The 19,406-nt window shown below is 37.5% G+C and overlaps 2 protein-coding genes and 1 long non-coding RNA gene across 18 annotated transcripts; 2 read left to right on the top strand and 1 right to left on the bottom strand.

Annotated features, from left to right (window-relative positions):
• Positions 1 to 6,591: 6,591 nt before the first annotated feature.
• Positions 6,592 to 8,919, bottom strand: LOC118479643 (protein FAR1-RELATED SEQUENCE 5-like). Its single transcript, XM_035974278.1, has 3 exons — positions 8,451 to 8,919; positions 7,962 to 8,373; positions 6,592 to 6,632 (listed from the first exon to the last, which is right to left on the bottom strand). Exons 1-3 carry the CDS (start codon positions 8,871 to 8,873, stop codon positions 6,592 to 6,594), a joined length of 876 nt encoding a protein of 291 aa, XP_035830171.1. The 5' UTR covers positions 8,874 to 8,919.
• Positions 8,920 to 11,852: 2,933 nt separating this feature from the next.
• LOC110883751 lies at positions 11,853 to 16,419 on the top strand. Of its 14 annotated transcripts, XR_004860960.1 has the most exons (12): positions 11,853 to 12,041; positions 12,122 to 12,213; positions 12,398 to 12,544; positions 12,682 to 12,780; positions 12,873 to 12,983; positions 13,087 to 13,123; positions 13,196 to 13,384; positions 13,464 to 13,745; positions 14,302 to 14,357; positions 14,431 to 14,524; positions 14,611 to 15,079; positions 15,171 to 16,419. It is a non-coding gene; the product is annotated as an uncharacterized LOC110883751 (long non-coding RNA). The 14 variants fall into 14 exon arrangements; XR_004860956.1 differs by having other exon boundaries at positions 12,682 to 12,983; XR_004860957.1 differs by having other exon boundaries at positions 12,398 to 12,780.
• A 1,087-nt stretch (positions 16,420 to 17,506) lies between these two features.
• LOC110883752 lies at positions 17,507 to 19,003 on the top strand. 3 transcript variants are annotated; one of them, XM_022131391.2, is made up of 4 exons: positions 17,507 to 17,775; positions 17,884 to 18,392; positions 18,459 to 18,747; positions 18,822 to 19,003. In XM_022131391.2, the coding sequence occupies exons 2-4, from the start codon at positions 17,893 to 17,895 to the stop codon at positions 18,849 to 18,851; spliced, it is 819 nt and encodes a 272-aa protein (XP_021987083.1). In that variant the 5' UTR covers positions 17,507 to 17,775; positions 17,884 to 17,892; the 3' UTR covers positions 18,852 to 19,003. The 3 variants fall into 3 exon arrangements, with proteins under 3 accessions (XP_021987083.1, XP_021987082.1, XP_035830504.1); XM_022131390.2 differs by having other exon boundaries at positions 17,879 to 18,392; XM_035974611.1 differs by lacking the exon at positions 17,507 to 17,775 and having other exon boundaries at positions 17,838 to 18,392.
• The last annotated feature ends 403 nt before the right edge of the window (positions 19,004 to 19,406 follow it).

Here is a 19,406-nt window from a genome sequence, read left to right as displayed (position 1 = left end):
ACGGTGCAAGAAGACGTTTAGGTGCTGATTTCTGGGTCCCTATTGCAACCCGCGGCCCGTTCGACATGGGAGAGGGTAGTAAGCGCACGGGAACTGGGGGACACCCGAAGCAAACGGAGCCTATTCAAGCAAGACCAATCCGAGCGTTCCATGAGAAGCCGCGCTTGGTTTCCAACCCGGATGATGTCGAGATAGACCCAAAACAAACCACGATGCTGGAACTTTCGGCGTGGCGGTGGCTTTTCCGTAAGCGGACAAAGAATGGGTTGTTGAAGCAAGCACTATTTGAAATGACCGAGAGGTAAAAAAGATAAACAACCACGATTTTTATGCTGCGCTCGTGTCGCCATTTACGCCAAGTCTAAAATGATTTTTATGTTTTTTGATTTTTAATATGTTGTTGTTTTTTAAACCACAGAGGCGTTTTTTTTATGTGTTTTTTTTATGCAGTGATCCATACACACAGGTCAACCCGGACGACGCATGCGATAACTTTCCGTAAGTTATACAATCGAAAAATAAATTTGTAAAAACCCTATCGGTCGGGTATTTGTTAGGAAACATACCTAATATGAAAACTTCTGGAAATTCCCCGTTTTAAATTTGTAAACTTTTTTTTTCCTTTTTGTTCATGCCCCGTAGATATGTGATGTTTGAGGACATGTTTGGGGCACGGGCGGAAGCTATAGCCCTTCAATCCCTGGAGATTGGAAGCAACGTAGCCGGGTTAGTAGTCGATGCATGGGCGCACGTCCTCAACGGCGACCCGAAATTCTTAATCCCCGGGATGCCTAGACGCTTGTTTTGCGTCCACACAGCCGTGGTAAGATGTTAAGCGTACAACATTTTTCCCACATAAAACGTAAATCCTTGTTGAGCTGAAAATTGTACAAATTTTCCCAGTATACAAGTAGACCTTTTTTACGTAAACCGTAAGAGGAAAAAAAAATTATGACGTAAAAAAAATAAAACGTAATCGGTTTGGCTCCCCCCCCCCACAGGTTGAGTGGATGTTAAGCTTGGAGACAGACCCTGATGGGAGTCGCGTGTCTGCGTTTGAATGTGGGCTCAAGACTAGCCTGGCCGGGCGACATCACCTGGTGGACCTGCGTGCGTTCGACATGGTCTTTGTGACAATGCTAGAGGGAGACCACTACTACCTTGTAGTTTTTGATTTGGAGGCCGAGTGCATACACCTCGTTGACCACTTGGGTGACAGGGGGTCTGGGGCATTGTTAAGGGATGACGAAAGCTATATCATGAAGTCAACACCGTTTAAAGTGGTATGTGGCATGTTTTTTTTCCTGGTACTTATGTTGTATTTTTTTCCTTTCTGGTATAATTAAAGCTCAGGTCGTTTTACATCTCGGTTTTTTTCCCTTGACCGCAGAAAGAAATTTTTGTCGATTACTTGAAGTTGGTAAATCATCCCAAAGCGACATCAATGCAAGCGAGTCTCATTATGCACGAGGACCTTCCATGGTCTACAACCCGCAAAATTGCGGCGCCGTTTGTTGAGTCCGGCATATTCGCAATGCGCCATATGGAACAGTTTATGGGTTCCAGGCGAAACTTCTTCTGCGGGTTTAGTGTGCACGGGGCGCGGAAAAAGGTCCAGTGCAATTACTTACGGAAAAGGTATGCTGCGGAGAAACTCCTGCCCCCGTGAACAAATATGGCGACGTGATACGACATCGGTTGAAATATGTGTAGTCAATGTTCTGACATATTAGCCAGTAACTTTTTTTGAATGGGTAACTATGAGTTGGGCGTCTTTTGGGGTGGTTTAGCAAGCTTAGACAATGACTTTTTTGTTTTGGGACGATGGACAGATGTGTTTGTGTGGGTCACTAGGACAACCCCAAGTTGGTTGTCTAAAAACCCAGTAGGGGTGGTTTAAAAAAAGGTTCCCTTTTTTCCTTTTTTGTTTCTTTTTTGGTTAATCGAAACTTTACGTAACCCGAAATATTTTTTTGCTAAAAAGGTAAAAAATGTAAACCGTAAAAGGTATGCGTAAAACGTTAAAAGGAGTATGTAAGTTCGGGTATAACGTAAAGAGTTATACGTAAAAGGGCCAATCGTATATTTTTACAAGAACAGTTACGTAAACCGTAAAAAGTTTTAAAAGTTTCATGTAAAATTTTTACATGAACAGTTACGTAAACCGTAAACAGTTACTTCCCGTAAACTTTTTTCGTTAAAACTTTTATGTAAAATTTAAAATGTAAAGTTACGTAAACCGTAAAAAGTTTTTGCGTAAAAAAGAAAGACGAACCCCGCACAATATTGCCCGTAAAAGCTTTTATGGAAAAAGAGCGCAGTTTTGCGTAAAACTATAAAAGTTTTTTTCGTAAAAAGTAAAACGTAACCCATAAAAGGTTAACGTAAAAATTTGCCTAAACCGTTAAAAAATTTTACGCTAAGCGTACACCTGTAAAGTTTTTACGTAAAAAGGTTTCCGTAAAAAGATAAACTAAAAAAAGGTTTCCGTAAAATTTTTACGTAAAAAGGTTTCCGTAAACTTTTTACCTGTAAAGTTTTTGCGTAAAAAGGTTTCCGTAAAATTTTACGCTAAGCATAAACCGTTAAAAATGTGCGAAATATGTAAAAAGTAAAAAAGGTTTCCGTAAAAAGGTAAACTTTGTAATTTGCGTAACATTACAAAAAGATTTACGTAAACGGTAAAACGTAAACCTTAATATGTTTTGCGTATTCCTTAAAAAGTTTTACGTAAAAATTTGCGTATTCCTTAAAACGTAGTGTTGCGTAAAACTAAAAAACTTTTTTCGTAAAAAGTAGAACGTAACCCATAAAAGGTTAAAGTAAAAATTTGCCTAAACCGTAAAAAAGTTTTTACACTAACCATATACCTGTAAAAATTTGGACGTAAAAATATGTGCATAACCTGTAAAAAGTAAAAAAGGTTTCCGTAAAAAAGTAAAGATTGTAATTTGCGAACATAACAAAAAGTTTTACGTAAACGGTAAAACGTAAACCTTAAAATGTTTTCCGTAAAAAGTTTGGCATAAAAAAGGTTTTATGGAAAAAGTGCGCAGTTTATTTTCCCCAAAAAAACCGTCAAAAAGTTCCCTTTAAAAAGTAACCCGTAAACTGTTGTTTTTTTGGTGGTATAACATAAAGTGTTTTTCTTAAAAAGTAAACCGTAAAAAGTACCTGAAGATTTGCGTAAACCTTAAAAAGGTTTTACTTTAAAAGTAAATCGTAACCCCCGAAAAGTTCCCCGTAAAAAAATTACGTTTTCCTTAAAACGTAGTTTTGCGTAAAACAAAAAAAGTTTTTTCGTAAAAAGTAAAACGTAACCCATAAAAGGTTAACGTAAAAATTTGCCTAAACCGTTAAAAATTTTACGCTAAGTTTTTACGTAAAAAGGTTTCCGTAAAAAGGTAAACTAAAAAAAGGTTTCCGTAAATTTTTTACGTAAAAAGGTTTCCGTAAACTTTTTACAGGTAAAGTTTTTGCGTAAAAAGGTTTCCGTAAAATTTTACGCTAAGCATAAACCGTTAAAAATGTGCGTAATATGTAAAAAGTAAAAAAGGTTTCCGTAAAAAGGTAAACTTTGTAATTTGCGTAACATTACAAAAAGTTTTACGTAAACGGTAAAACGTAAACCTTAATATTTTTGCGTATTCCTTAAAAAGTTTTACGTAAAAATTTGCGTATTCCTTAAAACGTAGTTTTGCATAAAACTAAAAAAGTTTTTTTCGTAAAAAGAAAAACGTAACCCATAAAAGGTTAAAGTAAAAATTTGCCTAAACCGTAAAAAAGTTTTACGCTAAGCATACACCTGTAAAAGTTTGGACGTAAAAATTTTTTATGTGCATAACCTGTAAAAAGTAAAAAAGGTTTTCGTAAAAAAGTAAACTTTGTAATTAGCGGACATTACAAAAAGTTTTACGTAAACGGTAAAACGTAAACCTTAAAATGTTTTCCGTAAAAAGTTTGGCATAAAAAAGTTAAAAGGGTGAAACGTAAATTTAGCGTAAACCGCAAAAAGTTTTCTTAAAGGTAAAACGCCAACTGTAAAAACTAAACGTAAAGTCGCCAATCCGTAAAAAGTTTTTTCTGAAAAGAAAACGTAAAAATGAAAAACCGTAGACAATTAGCGAAAAACTTATGCCTGAACCGTAAAAAGTTCCCCGTAAAAATTACGTTTTCCTTAAAACGTAGTTTTGCGTAAAACTAAAAAGTTTTTTCGTAAAAAGTAAAACGTAACCCATAAAAGGTTAACGTAAAAATTTGCCTAAACCGTTAAAAAATATTACGCTAAGTTTTTACGTAAAAAGGTTTCCGCAAAAAGGTAAACTAAAAAAAGGTTTCCGTAAATTTTTTACGTAAAAAGGTTTCCGTAAACTTTTTACCTGTAAACTTTTTGCGTAAAAAGGTTTCCGTAAAATTTTACGCTAAGCATAAATCGTTAAAATGTGCGAAATATGTAAAAAGTAAAAAAGGTTTCCGTAAAAAGGTAAACTTTGTAATTTGCGTAACATTACAAAAAGTTTTACGTAAACGGTAAAACGTAAACCTTAATATGTTTTGCGTATTCCTTAAAAAGTTTTACGTAAAAATTTGCGTATTCCTTAAAACGTAGTTTTGCGTAAAACTAAAAAAGTTTTTTCGTAAAAAGTAAAACGTCACCCATAAAAGGTTAAAGTAAAAATTTTCCTAAACCGTAAAAAAGTTTTACGCTAAGCATATACCTGTAAAAGTTTGGACGTAAAAACTTTTTTATGTTCATAACCTGTAAAAAGTAAAAAAGGTTTCCGTAAAAAAGTAAACTTTGTAATTAGCGAACATTACAAAAAGTTTTACGTAAACGGTAAAACGTAAACCTCAAAATGTTTTCCGTAAAAAGTTTGGCATAAAAAAGTTAAAGGGGTGAAACGTAAATTTAGCGTAAACCGCAAAAAGTTTTCTTAAAGGTAAAACACCAACTGTAAAAACTAAACGTAAAGTCGCCAATCCGTAAAAAGTTTTTTCTGAAAAGAAAACGTAAAAATGTAAAACCGTAGACAATTAGCGAAAAACTTATGCCTGAACCGTAAAAACAAGGTAAGCCTAACAATGTTTTTGCGTGAAAAATTCAATGGAAAAAATTGTGTAAGAGCATAAAAAGGCCTACAACGTCAAAAGTTTTACGGGCAGAAAGGAAACCGCAAAAAAAAAGAATTTTTCGTAAAAAGTAAAACGTAACCCATAAAAAGGTTAAGGGGTGAAACGTAAATTTAGCGTAAACCGTAAAAAGGTTTTCTTAAAGGTAAAACGCCAACTGTAAAAAGTAAACGTAAAGTCTCCCAATCCATAAAATGGTTTTCCTGAAAAGTAAACGTAAAAAATGTAAAAACCCTAGACAATTAGCGTAAAACTTATGTCTGAACCGTAAAACAAGGTAAACCTAAACAATTTTTTCCGTGAAAAATTCAACGAAAAAATTGCAAAAGGAAACTGCGAAAAAAAAGCTAAAAAACCGTAAATTTCCATTAACCGTAGAAGTGTACGAAAAAGTTTTTACGTTTTACGGAAACTTTTAATGTTTCTATACGTTTTACCAGAATTTCTTTTTGTGAGTTTAAGCATATCAATTATACAATTTTACATACAAAGTTTAACGTTTTGCTACAATTTAAAGTTGAAAACGTTTCAGCGTAACATTGCGTAAACCGTAAAAGAACGGTTCTTGCGTAAAAACTATTTACGGAACATTTCTAAGGTGAAGACGTCTCACTTTTTACGGTCTACGCAAAATTTTTCATTGATAAAAAAACAAAAAAAAAAACATTACAGCACATACACCGCGTTCCATTTTTATTCGTTGAACGAAACATTTTACAGACACATACGTTGCATTTTGATGCATAAAACAAGACAATACGAAATAGACATCGGTTACAAACGAAGTTTTAAAAAAACACAACACTGAAATGGAACACATGACACGCAAACATCCTAGCGACCAAACCCCACATGCCCTACACATCCCAGCGAATCAAGCGAAACGCTTGAAAACCATTTTCACCAATGGCTAATCCAAATCAGAGTGCAGTCTGACCCCCACGAAAAGAATGTCGTATCCGAACCAGCCGTTGCATCCTTGGAACCATGATAGGGATCAGGAACCTCCACTTTTGTCGCCTTAGGTACCCAAACCTGAGTCATTGGCTGCTTGCCCTTTGACCTCTCGCTTCCACCTTCAGACGGTGGCGTCCTGAAAGCAGCTCCTTGGGAAGGACGAAAAGCAACTCCAACACGAGGGGGCGAAGCAAAACGGGCTGGCGGGGAACCAAAGTTCCCACGAACCGGCGTAATGGGGCCCGGCGAGCTGAAGGGGGCAGAAGGTGAACCGAACCGGGGAGCTGGCGAACCAAAGCGTGTTTGCGGGGGGCGGGAGGGGGTCGGGGGAGACCCCGTGGCTTGCCTGGGATACCAAACCAAACCTGGGTCCGAATTCATATCCAGTCGGCGACGATCCCATACTTGCACCCCTGAGTCACCGCCATCACGCTGGATAGGGAGCCAACAAGTGTCTGGGTTAGACACCAAACCCATCTGCTCAGGGCTCCACACTTGCACTGTTTAGGCTTTCGCATTTTGATTTGGAGGGCTTGGTGACGAGCCTGAACAGAAGGTAAACAAAAACATTTTTTTTAAATAAAAAAATTAAATAAACGACGCGGTAAGACAATGTAACACATTTATGGTTTGTTAGTTCACCTCCGGGAGGGACAGGTTTGCGTGGACAGATTTAGAAAATGTCTTTTTTTCTATAGTTGGGATGAAAAACAACCTAGTGCAGTATGCTATATATAGAGATACAAACAAAGGAAGGTGACAAGAGGAGGTGTGCTTTTTCTCCAAATGCACTTATAGATATTCCTGACTTTTTTTGCATGACCCTTGACCTTTGTGCAGTAATCATTTCAAATCAAAAAATTGAGTGGTTCCAAGCCCATGTCTATTTTTTACTAAATGACAAACTTAGAAAAGATGTTTTGTCCAATTCCAAAACACCTCTACTTACACGGACACACCTACCACTTCCCTTTTTGTTTTTACAGAGAGTGTGATTCTTGATTTTTATTATCTTTTTTTTCCACAAAATGTATTAAGTTTTAAAGAAAAAGATTCACGTTTAATCGATCTATAGATTATGAATTTTTTTACGTTTCCCGTAAACAGTCAACTTTTTAACACTTACAGGGTTTAAGTTTTACATTTAAAAATTTTCGTGTAACTTTAAAAGGCTTTACACTTCACCCCTATGTACGTCTTACCGTAAAAAAAGGCTTTTACATTTCACATAAAAAAACCAAAGCTTTTACGCTTTACGTAAATTTTCGGGAACATTTCTCGGTTTTATGTTGCCACATTGAAAAAGGTATACGTCCTACATTATGTTGGTTGCTGCTGATTTTATACGTCTTCAATGCATATCAAACACAACCTTACGTAAATTTGGTTTGGAGGAGGGGGTTCGATGATAAACCGAGAACACACAAAAAACATAAACTAAGTACTATTAACCATACCACAAAAGGGGGGGGGGTTTACTTTATACATTAATTGTTGTACCAAAGTTAGAGATATAATATACCAAAAACCTATTACCTTGCCCAAACACAGCCATACTGGTCAACAAAAAAGACACGTCAACCCAACCGTGCACCACATAAGTCATAAGTTGAACCCCCGATCCAAAAAAAGGCACCCCCCGTCACGCCGCCCCCTTCAGCCCCAGGTCTAAGGTTCTGCAGTCTTGAGTTTCTCTGGGCAGTTGCGGGAGTCATGCCCGGTTACAAAGCGGTTGCATGTTCTGCATAATCGCTGGGGCTTTTGGTGGTTCTGGACTGCCCTCTCACCCGGCCCAATCATGCGTTTGTTTGTCCCGCGTCCCTTATTGCGTACACCTTGAGGATTGGAGCAGGAAACGGGGGTGCTATTCTCACCTTCCACCACCACGCCAAGCATATCAGCCATAACCTGTGATTCTGTTGCCTCGGCGACTCTTTTACCGCGTCGATCGTCATTCAATTCTTTTGTCCAGCCTTTGATTTTTTCAATGAAATCCTCCATCGCTGCCCGGTCGCCCATCACAGCCTGAAGCGCTTCAGAAAAGCAGTCCACTAGGGTGTTCCTGGTTAACGAAACCGGAGACAAGTCTACCCCATACCTGAATTCTACATGAAAAACCGACTTCGGCAACACGTGACGTCCCCAGCGACTAACCACATACTTAGCCGGGATTTCGTCCAACTTTGTTTGCCGGAAGACGCAAAATATATGCCTGCAAAGGTATCCAATATGGCACCAAAGGTTACAGGAGCATGTTGTAGTGTCCTCGACTGGGTCGACTTTAACCTGCACCATGTCAGAAGACACACCCACGTTATAAAAAAGAGGGTACTGAAAAGAAAAAAAGAGGGAGGGGCCATTACCGTGAATTCATTGACGACATCGGAACGCTTGTCCAAATGCGTAACAGTATACACCTTTCTCCCGTCGACTTCTTCGACCCCGGTAGTGTAGCAGTGTAAAAGGCCCTTCAGGATCTCTTTGCGGACCTCGACGAATATGGCCGGGGAATACAATAATGCGCAGTGCTTCTCTATCGCCAAACCAGATTTGAACTCGTGCGCGCGATCATCCGCCTTGAAGTCCCCAACCCTCTGCCTATAGCGTTGGGACTCCAACGTGGAGTCATAACAACAAAAAAAAAATTGGACAAGGGTGTTCGCCCAGGACGAGTTCACCTTAAACGCAGAGTTCGAACTCTCGCATCGGGATGTAGTCTTCATCAAACATGACATTGGGATTTCTCTAAAATAAGCCGGGACCCACACCTCCTTTATGTTGTACATGTCTCTCAGTCACTCGTGATCTTCGAGCCCATACTTCTCTAGAAGCTTCCCCATCTCCTCTCGAATGTCTCAGGTTTAATATAAATGTTCCATACCAGTTTATGAAGGGCAGCCCTGAATTCAGTGTTATGCACGACCTCTCCTGTAATCTGGAAGGAAAAAAAATGACAAAAAAGGAGATAAATGAGTCCAGCCAAAAAAATATCTCGTATAGAAATAAATACAAAAAGACGTGAAGGGGCAACAGTTCCACCTTCGCAGGTAATTTCTTCATGAGGTGCCACATGCACAGGCGATGGAGTGAACGATCAAACACAACAGCCACTGCTTGCCGCATGGCCGGGTCTTGGTCAGTTAGCACTAGGGTGGGCTGCTTGTTGTGCGTGTCGAGGAAAGCCCTTAACAACCACGTGTAGGCCTCAATTGTCTCACAAAACAATAGGCCAGCTCCAAAAGTGACGCACCGCTTGTTGTTGTCAACCCCAGTAAACGGAACGAAGATCAGATTGTACCTGTGTGTACGACGTTAATCAGTTATAACGCGATTAACCCAGTTGAAACTTTCGAAAAAAGATATATAATGAAAATATATATATATATATATATATATATAAACCCAAACTTCAAGGCTGTGAAATGTACTTGTTGGTTTGATAAGTAGCGTCGAATGCGAGGACGTCGCCGAAAGCTTGATAGTTGATCTTGGAAATTTCATCCGCCCAGAACATGTGTCGGATTTCACCGTTTTCCATGCTGTACTTAAAAGTGTAGTTCGGCAAGTGGTCGACCCGATCTTTCATCTTCTCGATCACCAAATGTGTGTCCCTGTCACCAATGAACATGCGAACCCTTGATGCAAAGTTCCGAAAGTCATCAGCCGTCCCTTTGACGTTGTGGTGCCCCCCCTAAGGTTAACTTGTAGCCTAGGTGCCAACGACGGTCCGACCTTGCTAAGACTTGCTCGGTGGATGAATTCTTTAGTAAAAAAATCAAGCCTCCGGCGTTTTTTCGTTAGATCTCTACTATGCAATGGGACCATAGGATGGTTATGGTTCTCTTCAAAGTGATACAAGACCCAAATGCAAGATGACTTATCAAACCTCACACGTATACAAGCTTTACAGTCACACACACGGAAAGTGGCCTGCCTTATCTTCAGCGATGTCTCGTCAAGGCTATTGAAGTTCCTATTCTGGCTATGCGGCTTCCCGTGGTTGGAACAAACAATGTAACGGTGCGTGATAGCTCCTTTCTTTCGCTTAATTGTCCCAAGCCTAGTTGAAAACGCACAGTGATCTGCGTAGAGGTCATACATCTCCGCGACGTCTTCCCATCGCTGAAACACGGTGTCAATTCTTGGTTTTAGGTTATCCGGAGCAGCCGGGCACCAGTAGCGTGTCCCATTTGGAGTGAACCAGGAAAAGCACTCATCCTCTGACTCTGTGGCATGGTCTGCGAAACAAAACACACCAAAAAAATGTATATACCTCAGACATAAGAGCCGACTACATAAAAATAACTGATATTGGGTGGGGGGTGCAGCAGCAAAACAGAATACACACAAAAAATGTGTTTATTTTTCAAAAAAAAAAAAAAACTATGATAACCAACAATTAACTACTTTTTTACACTGAAAGTAAAAAATCTGAACCATGCGCGAACCCACGTCATAATGTATAAACTAATATACAAAATTTACAACACGGCGAAGCAGTAAAGAACTTAACCCCCCCCCCCCCCCAAATACTCAACCCCCCACACTCAAACATCTGTTTGTATACAAAAAAAAATGCATAACAAACACAACAAATAAGTATTTTTTTACATCGAAAAGTAAAATAAACTGAATTATGGGTGAACCGACATCAAAAAATGCAAAAACTAATTTTCACAATTAACATAAAAGGGTGAGCCAGTATAAAGTTAACCCCCATCATTCAACCCCGCTTTTCATTTTCTTTGATACCTATGCTAAGTCAGTTCCCAAAATAAAAAAAAATTAAGAAAAGTCAAATTAAGGTTTTGACCGGAATATGTGTTACCAATGTCTGTTGCCTGGTTTGTTGTCATCAATGGAGTCCGGAAACCACCTGAACTTGATCCTCGCTCAACACCCACAGGAGCCGGCATTCCAGAGAAAGCAAACTGCTCTAGAAACAGAGTGCCTTCGACATCAATCCCAGCCCCTGATCCCCGTTGTGGGGTGCCAATGATCAGATTATCGGCACCCCCGGCGGCGGCACCGGTGATTTCTCCTTCCAAGTCGCCACTCGGAGGATTATACATTGCTCGGTCTTTTGATTTTTGGTTTGGGTTTTTCCAGTGAAGGGGTGATTGATGAAGGAGGTTTTTAGGAGGTGGTAGGGAGAGAAGAAAAGGCCAGAAGGTGAATGTGTGGGGTGATTCAAGAATTAGAGCTTGCTTATATAAAGAATGAAGGAAAATATTGGGATTACTAAAATGCTACAGTGCTATTCGTATTATTTCCTGACAAATCGAAAAATGGAAAACGGAAATGACGGGGGGGTGGGGGGGGGCGGTGGCTGATTGAAAAGGAAAGAGGGGTTAAATTACCATATTAACCTTCAGAAAAGTCATGTGGGTAAATGACATATCAGCTTGTTATTGGACAATATTGGTTCTCATGGTTCTTACAGCTGGATGTGGTTTTCACATTTTAGCGGTCCCCTATATATATATATATATATATATATATCTATACTACTTTAATAAGCATATAGGAAGGGCAAGAATGGTCATTTGCCATTGTACAACCATTTTAAACACATTATACAACCATTTAAGCATAAATGTGTTGAAAACACCCTCAATACACAATGTACAACTCTTAAACACCAAGAAACACAAATAATTTACCCTTTACCCTGGTTTATCTTCAGCCGTCCGTTTCTCTTAATTTTTCACACGGATCGCGACCTCAGCCGTTCACTTCACTTCACACGGATCAACTTTTCAATTCCTTTCTCTCTAACAACTCAAACATCTCACAAAACAATCAGACCTTCTCTCTCTCCCTCGGCGCGACTCAAGAAAACTATGCCTGCCATATCTATCACCAGATCCGTTTCATGACCAGATCTGTGAGCCACCGCCTATTCCCCTCCGCCTTGTTACGCTACTTCAATCGCGGCTTCTCCTTCATTCCAGGTATCATACTTCTCTAATTTGTCTTTTATTCAGAAATTGTCAACCTAAAATCAAAGCTTTGATCTTGATTTTGTTTTTAGGGCTTTGCTGATGTAAGTAACAATTGAGTCAATATCAATCGGTGATGAGTGTAGCAGTTGATTGAAGGGTCGAAACTGAATCACCTTTCATGGTTCATTTCCCCCTTTTTTCCCCAACTCTGTTGCTTAATTAGTGTTTCTATTGTTTATTTTATTGTGATTACGAGTGGATATAGTTTCAATTCTAAGTTCATCGAGTCAATTTGTTGTTTGAAATTAGGGATTTCAAACTTACATTCTGTTGATGGTTGATTAATTTTCGTTTTTGATGTATAGGGATTTGAAACTCTATGGAATTGTTACAATCAGAAGCATCAAGCCCAAAGTCCTCAGTGAAAATTACATCAAATTTGTTAAGTCAACATACTTGGTGTGGTCGCTGACCCTAATTTGAAACGGTTTCATGGGTTTTTGTTTGTAAAGGTATAAATATTTAGTATTGCACCATTTACCATGATTCTGACTAATTTGGGCTTTGATTTGAAGCCCTTTATTTATGAGTTTGCATTTTGATTTTGGATCTATTTGCTTGTTTTTCTCGAATTTGTAATGACTGAAAGGTAAACCCTAAGTTAGTGATTTCAAAAGTTTAAGCTTGCTGGTTTAATTTGATGGGTTGGTGTTAAGCTTGGCTGAGTTTGATACTAATCAATGAGCAGGTCACATCTGTCCTATGATTATCACTTCCATTATTTTGATACACTATTTTTCTAGGTGTTTTGACTGAAGTAACCACCGTTAATAGCTGCAGATATTTTCGGATCTGAAGTATGATAGGCCAAACGAATTGATGGATCGGCAAATTTCTAATGAGATAGAAGCGATTGCGGCTTTTTAGAAATGTTGCTCAGCCTGGTTTCATGTAAGAACGTTTATATCGACAAGTTCTTTAAGTATGCTTCATTTGTTGGTGATTAACTCATTTTTAATTAATGTTATATGTTTACAATGTATGTACATTGAAGATATGGATTTAAGGAGATTTATGACCATTTGGCGCTGGTTCAGTTTTTTTTTTTTTTTTTTTTTTTTTATATTTTGCATTTAATTGATGGACTATTTGTTATTTGACAGTTGATAGTTGAAGAGATGAATATCTTAACGACGGCTTTCTGGAGATATGACAATATAATCCGAATTGGGGTTTGTCTACAAAGCGCATTAGAAATTTCTATAGAAGTCCAGATATGTCAGATGGTGTCGAATTCTCTGACTTTACAACACCTATTGAGAAGATTGGGCTATTAAAAGACAAGATGAAAAGTAAGTTATAAAACATTTTTTATACATTCTGTTTCATGGTATATAACAAATGCTATCTATCATTATTATATGTGATTAGGTATTTGGAGTAGAATCCCCAATTCTGGCACCTGAATCACAGTTTTGTCGTGAAGGAGATCGAAAATGTGAACAAGATAAAAATGGCGATGTTTTCAATCATATGATGAATTTTCAAGAGTTTGGTGAAAAGAACAGGAGGAGAAGTGAACTGGTTTTAGCGCTGAAGAAGTTATTTGAAGAGCTGAAGATCAAATGCAATCTTCTTCCCAAGACATTCATTTGCATAAACCGGAAACTACAAGCGGGGCCACCAAATAATTACACAACCTTATGTTTAAAGGTCTCATCTTTCTTGCTATGCATGATATAAAAAACCATAACTAGAACCATATTCATCAGCAGTTTGACAATGATAATCCGTATATGACTACATTTTTATCTATATACTTTGTCAAATTGACAAATTTTTCGTTCGGAATTTTTATCTATATGCTTGATCATATTTAATAAGCATCCTCATTGAGGATGACTCGATGAGAAAGATAATGAAATACGAGTCAATAAAATTACTACTTTTAGAGGTGGTAATTTTGACCCGTTCACTTATAAATGGATTTATGGGTCAAATGGGTAAAGACATTGAAAAGAGAAATGAGTTAAAATTCATTTCAAGCGTATTATGACCTAGAAAATGGTTTTTTTATTAATTTTTGAAATGATGTAAACGTCATGATCATTTTTAATATGCTAACTATTTATTAAAAAACTCGAGCATTTCTTGATGGAAAGTGTTTTGGATTATCTCAAGCTGGCCCATTTTGACAAACGACCCACCCATTTTGCGACCTCTTCAACTTTTACTAACATTATGTTCCTTTTTAATCTGATTGTTACAGGTCTCCTGATCCGGTTACCGGGACTAGAAACCGGTCTTTTACGGGAGTTATTCTAGGTACCAAGATTTCATCAAATATTTAAGTTTCTATGTGTTTGTAAGTATTAAGTTATGATAGTGTGTTTTTCAGGCAGAAAACACGCCTGGATATGTGGTTTTCTTCAGTATGTGAGTTTTTATGGAACTGCGGTTGCTTATGTTGTAACAACTTTGACTTATATGAGGTAGTTTAACCCACTGATTAAGGTTACTAATTAATGGGTTCCAAATATTGTTTCATGATGACTGGTGGTTTTCGATAATCCTTCAGGGCGATTTTGAAAGCCAACTGTTACCATAAAGAATGGCGTGATGGCGATTGCGAATACGGTGGCAACACTTGTATGTTGTTGTTTGGAGTAGTGTAGATTTTAACGTCACAAATACTGGATTTCCATAGCATGGTTTTGGTGTCTGTTGTTGCGGCCATAATGTCCTTTTGTTACTTCTCTATTGGTTTGGGGCTCGGTTCTGCTCCTTTATGTTTCTATCCCCCACTCCGGTTTTTGGTAGGGGTTTGGCGTTTTGAAAGTGACTTAAAAGTGGAGAAAACGCCAAACACCCTCTAAGAATTCCGTGTGATCTGATCATTTGAAAACACCGCAGAGAATGGTAAGATTGCTGGGAGCATTATAGGATACCCGGCTGTTAGTGTAGCTAATAAGTTATGGCTAACTTTTCAAGCACTTGGAGACATAGCATTCGCGTATCCATATGAGCTTATTCTTTTGGAAATTCAGGTTAATAATTTGTCATTGGTTAAGTTTAAGATCAGTTACTTTTTAATTGTGTCATACACATGCGTAAGATAAATTTTTTGGTGTAATATAGGATACTGTGAAGTCACCACCAGCGGAAAACAAGGTTACAAAACACGCTTCAGCAATAGCGATTCTTGCGACAAGTTTTTTCTACCTTGGATGCTGCTGCATTTGGGAATGATACACCGGGAAACCTCTTGACAGGCTTCAGGTTTTATGAACCTTATTGGCACGTCGCCTTTGCTAACGCCTGCATTATAATGCATCTAATATGAGTAAACCTTCTATACTTCACATAAACAAGTCACTCTTTGACTATTAAGGACAAATTGATGACTTTCAAGTTGAAATTGATACAGGTTTAACAAAGATCTTATTGATAAATATTTTCTTCAAAAAGTCAAACTGTCTTTTACTATATAACTTTCCGGGTCAAAGTTACAACTTTTCATACTAAAATTCAAATGGGTTTTATCAAACTTTCCTGACCAAAATTGTCTTTACATATTTTTCTATGTATTGAGATTTTGGGTATTCATTAATACTTTTTTGAAAGACTATATAAATTATAAATTATCAAATAATGAATTTCCTACTTTTTTTTTGTTTGACCTTAAAAGTCAAACTGTTTGTTTGTCAAGAAGAATATTATCAATCATGTCAATACCATGTCTTTTAAGATTGGATTCCACATGGAATCTATTTCATGGCCATTGCTTTTTAGTTTTAATTAACATTTTATGTGGCTTTAACAAAAGTAATGGAATCTTCATCTTCTTGTTGACCTTAAAAGTCAAATCATTTATAATGGTAAACAATGACTAATGCAATCCTTTTGGATTATAACAAAAGCTATTCAACCAACCAGTATTTGCATTTAAAGCTCCCCAGCAGTCAGTTTTTGAAAAGATTCCATGAGATTCTGGGTGTGTTAGGTGCACTAAATCTATGTCCATTGGCTATATATTTTCCAGTAGAAATGTAGATAGTGCAAAGAAAGGCGGAAGCATGGAGTCGAAAATGGGTGGTTCTTGAAATATTCAGTGGTGTTCTGATGGTTGTATCGGCGGTGGCTTTAGTCGGGTCGGTAGCTGGACTCATAGAAGCAAAGTTGATGTAGTTATTAGGATGGTAACAATGTATTATGCATGGCTTATTTGGTCTTATATGCCATTAAGAAAAATTGTAGTATTCTAAGAGAATAACTACAGTTTTTGTCTAGACTAATTAAGTAATTATTAGATTTACTTGAATGTAAAAAGGTGTAAACAGGTTGCTCTTCAATGAAATGATTATGGAATGATTGGCTTTATTAATCATATTGGTGATTTTGTGTTATTTGGTGTATTGTTTTGAGATTGGAGTTATTTGGGATCTAGCTGGTGCATTTGTCCTGTATTTACAGCTCCCTTTCGTTTTCAACAAAATTAATACTTACAACGGTTACTAGGGTTGTTTTTTTTTCTTCTTACGAATGCAGGCTATAGGCTGATAAGAATTTAGGGATTTCAATTTGTTAAACACGAACATGACCCATGTATTTATTTGTGCTAAAGACATCAGTCATAACTAGGGGCGACAATGCTTGACACAACCCGAACATGACACGAACGAAACATGTCTTTGGTCGACTTACACGAAAAGTTTAGAAAAGGGGGTGGTGTTCAGGTTAATCGGTTTTAAAAAGAGTTCGGGTTGATCCGTATAAAAAACGGGTTGACCCATTAACCCTTTTAAGTATTTAGAAAAAAATAAGTTTACCATTTCACATGGTTAGTCATAATTAACAAATTGGCTAAACATATCTAACAACCTTAAATTTTCTTTGTAGTCACTTCAAAAATTCCAAAAACATTTAAGGCATAGATAGATCACGCCGAATCTACAGTTAAAAAAATGAACAAAGATATATCGCCAAAGAATTGATAAACTAACAGAAAAACGAATGCCAACATATTATGAATAAGAAAACTAACTTAAGTTCTATACAATATATCACGAGATAACTGATAAACTAACGCTAAACGAGTATCCTATTGTAAATCACCACTTCCGCTGCATCACGCGGGTAAATGGCTAGTATCTATATATATATATAACAAATTCTTTCAAAGTTGATCTTAAATAGATAAAGTATCCCTTTGTTTCAAAATAGAACAACAAAAATAAATAAACTCTCTTTTTTTAAATAGAACAACAAAATATTTTTGGCTAAATAATAACACAAAAAAATATACAATGATTTTGATTATAATGGAAAGTATTTGTATTTCTATGAAACCAAAGGCAAGTATATAATTTCTAGAAATAAAGAGAACTAATAGTTTGAAATGAAACAAGGTCTAAGACAAAGATAAATACAGATAATTGCTTTATATATGGGTGTGTAATTGTTGAAATATATATACACCCAATTCATGTCAAAGATACACGTATTCTCTAAATATTGCATATATCTCTAGATGGGCTAGCTTCTCTTGGACCAGAAGATCTGGGTTATTGTGCTAAAGCATTGTTTGGGCTTTATATGTATAATAATAATACGTATATTGCTTCAATTTGGTATATGATTGTACAAGGAATGTCTATTCTTTCCTTTCCTTTTCTTCAATCACGTTAACCGTTGCTATCTTGGTTGCTGTTATTGAGGGGGAGCACTGATCATTACTTACTTTGTGAGCCTTCTTATTGCTTTACTTTCAGTAGTTTAATCATTCGATTTGTCTTGCTGTATTGTAATTCTTGACAGTAATATCACACATTCTTTCTGCAAACAAGTTAAGTTGATCACAATGGCTGATAACAACGCCACCGTAATTGCTTCGTCTGATAAATTGGATACCACGCTTGAAAACGCGGTAATTCCTTCCTCTTCAGCAGATGAAGAAGCAGGCAGTGTCATCAAACGCCGCCGCACAGACAGTGGCAGTGGGAACGCCAAACAACTCTGCACAGAAAATGAGAAAGACATGAGTGGCCGAGATAAAGTTAGTCGTGTCCGTGCTCCTCGTATGAATCGTGACGAATTCTTTCAGCGCTACCCGAACATAGCTGAGGGTGTTGGCCATTTCTTTCCGTATTGCCATACTCCGATTAGTGCAAATGTCATCGGAGATTGCTTCGCCTTTGCTTCTCCAACCAAACTTGACGCCTTGGAAGGGGAGTGGATAAATTACTTCAATGAGAGCTGCCAATGTACTCGACAACGAATGACATTCATGCCCAAGTACTCTGCGTTATTTCAGCTATCTCAGGGGGCTTACAAACAGCCAGCGAATTCTGATAACACGAGGTTTGGGTTACGTCTTACAGGTTTTTTTTAATTATCTATTTTGTTAATCGGAATTAATTTCATCAGGAAACAACGGGTAAAGACAAGGAGTGAATTTGCTTCTAAGTATCCGCTTGTAACCGCGGGTTTTGATGATTATACGTGTCTACCACGAAATGATGTGAAGGACATCAGGTTAGACTATTTGATGTCTACTGCTGAACACCAGCTCAGGGAGCTCGAAGCTGAACATGCGTCGTTTTACGAAACCCGGTTTAACCTTGCTAACAAACTTATCCTGCTCATAGATAAACAGACCAGGTTACTTCATGTGGGTGCAAAGGAATACAGGAAATACCATAAATCTATAACTAAGGTAAATAAATATATATGTGTGTGTGTACCTCTCATCAATCATCATATATTTAACCTGCTGATTAATATTTGCAGGCTGTCAAGAGGAATGAATCGTCTTGCTGAGGAAAGCTTTGAGGTTTATGAAGAGATAATTCGTTATTTTAAATGGCTTGAATTTGATTAATTAATTTAGTTTGTTTTTACATTGTAAACCTCTCATCTCTTTCTATGATTTCCGCTTTGCTTAAGTGAATGCTGCTTGGTATTGTAGTATTTGGGAATTTGATGTTCTTTTGCTTTGCTTTTGCAAATTCACAACTTGTATTGTACCATCCGTCTCGGGATAGTAAGCAATGGATATCGCCATGGTGGTGCCATGGAAACACATTAACTCTATATCAAGAAATAAGGGGAACCATGCAATTTGTAAAGTCTCAGAAAATAAGTGGACCGTCTAAGCAACTGGACCAGTGTTAGGTTGTAGACTTCTCGACACCACTAGGTGTGGCGCGACAGTAACGGCAATCGGCCCGAGTCATCACCTACGGGCTTATTTGTTTAATTATGGGTTTTAACTTTTAACCCTATTTTTTTAGTCTATAAAAATAATCTCTTGTAGTTGGTATTGTAGTATTTAGGAGTTTAGTGTTCTTTTGCTTTGTTTCTGTTCCTTCAATT

The sequence above is a fragment of the Helianthus annuus genome, chromosome 6 (assembly GCF_002127325.2).
Source record: "Helianthus annuus cultivar XRQ/B chromosome 6, HanXRQr2.0-SUNRISE, whole genome shotgun sequence".
Classification (NCBI taxonomy): Eukaryota; Viridiplantae; Streptophyta; class Magnoliopsida; order Asterales; family Asteraceae; genus Helianthus; species Helianthus annuus.
The sequence above is the reverse complement of the archived record's forward strand: the minus strand, read 5'-3'. Positions and strand labels throughout refer to the sequence as shown.

What these genes read in the sequence shown, in the direction of transcription:
- LOC118479643 (XM_035974278.1), bottom strand. Translation starts at nt 8,873, where the DNA reads ATGTACAACATAAAGGAGGTGTGGGTCCCGGCTTATTTTAGAGAAATC. An exon ending in ATGTCGTCAATGAATTCACG is followed by an intron (nt 8,374 to 8,450) that starts GTAATGGCCCCT and finishes GACATGGTGCAG; the next exon opens with GTTAAAGTCGACCCAGTCGA. An exon ending in GCTTGGCGTGGTGGTGGAAG is followed by an intron (nt 6,633 to 7,961) that starts GTGAGAATAGCA and finishes CCTTCTGTTCAG; the next exon opens with GCTCGTCACCAAGCCCTCCA.
- LOC110883752 (XM_022131391.2), top strand. Translation starts at nt 17,893, where the DNA reads ATGGCTGATAACAACGCCACCGTAATTGCTTCGTCTGATAAATTGGAT. An exon ending in GCGAATTCTGATAACACGAG is followed by an intron (nt 18,393 to 18,458) that starts GTTTGGGTTACG and finishes TAATTTCATCAG; the next exon opens with GAAACAACGGGTAAAGACAA. An exon ending in ACCATAAATCTATAACTAAG is followed by an intron (nt 18,748 to 18,821) that starts GTAAATAAATAT and finishes TAATATTTGCAG; the next exon opens with GCTGTCAAGAGGAATGAATC.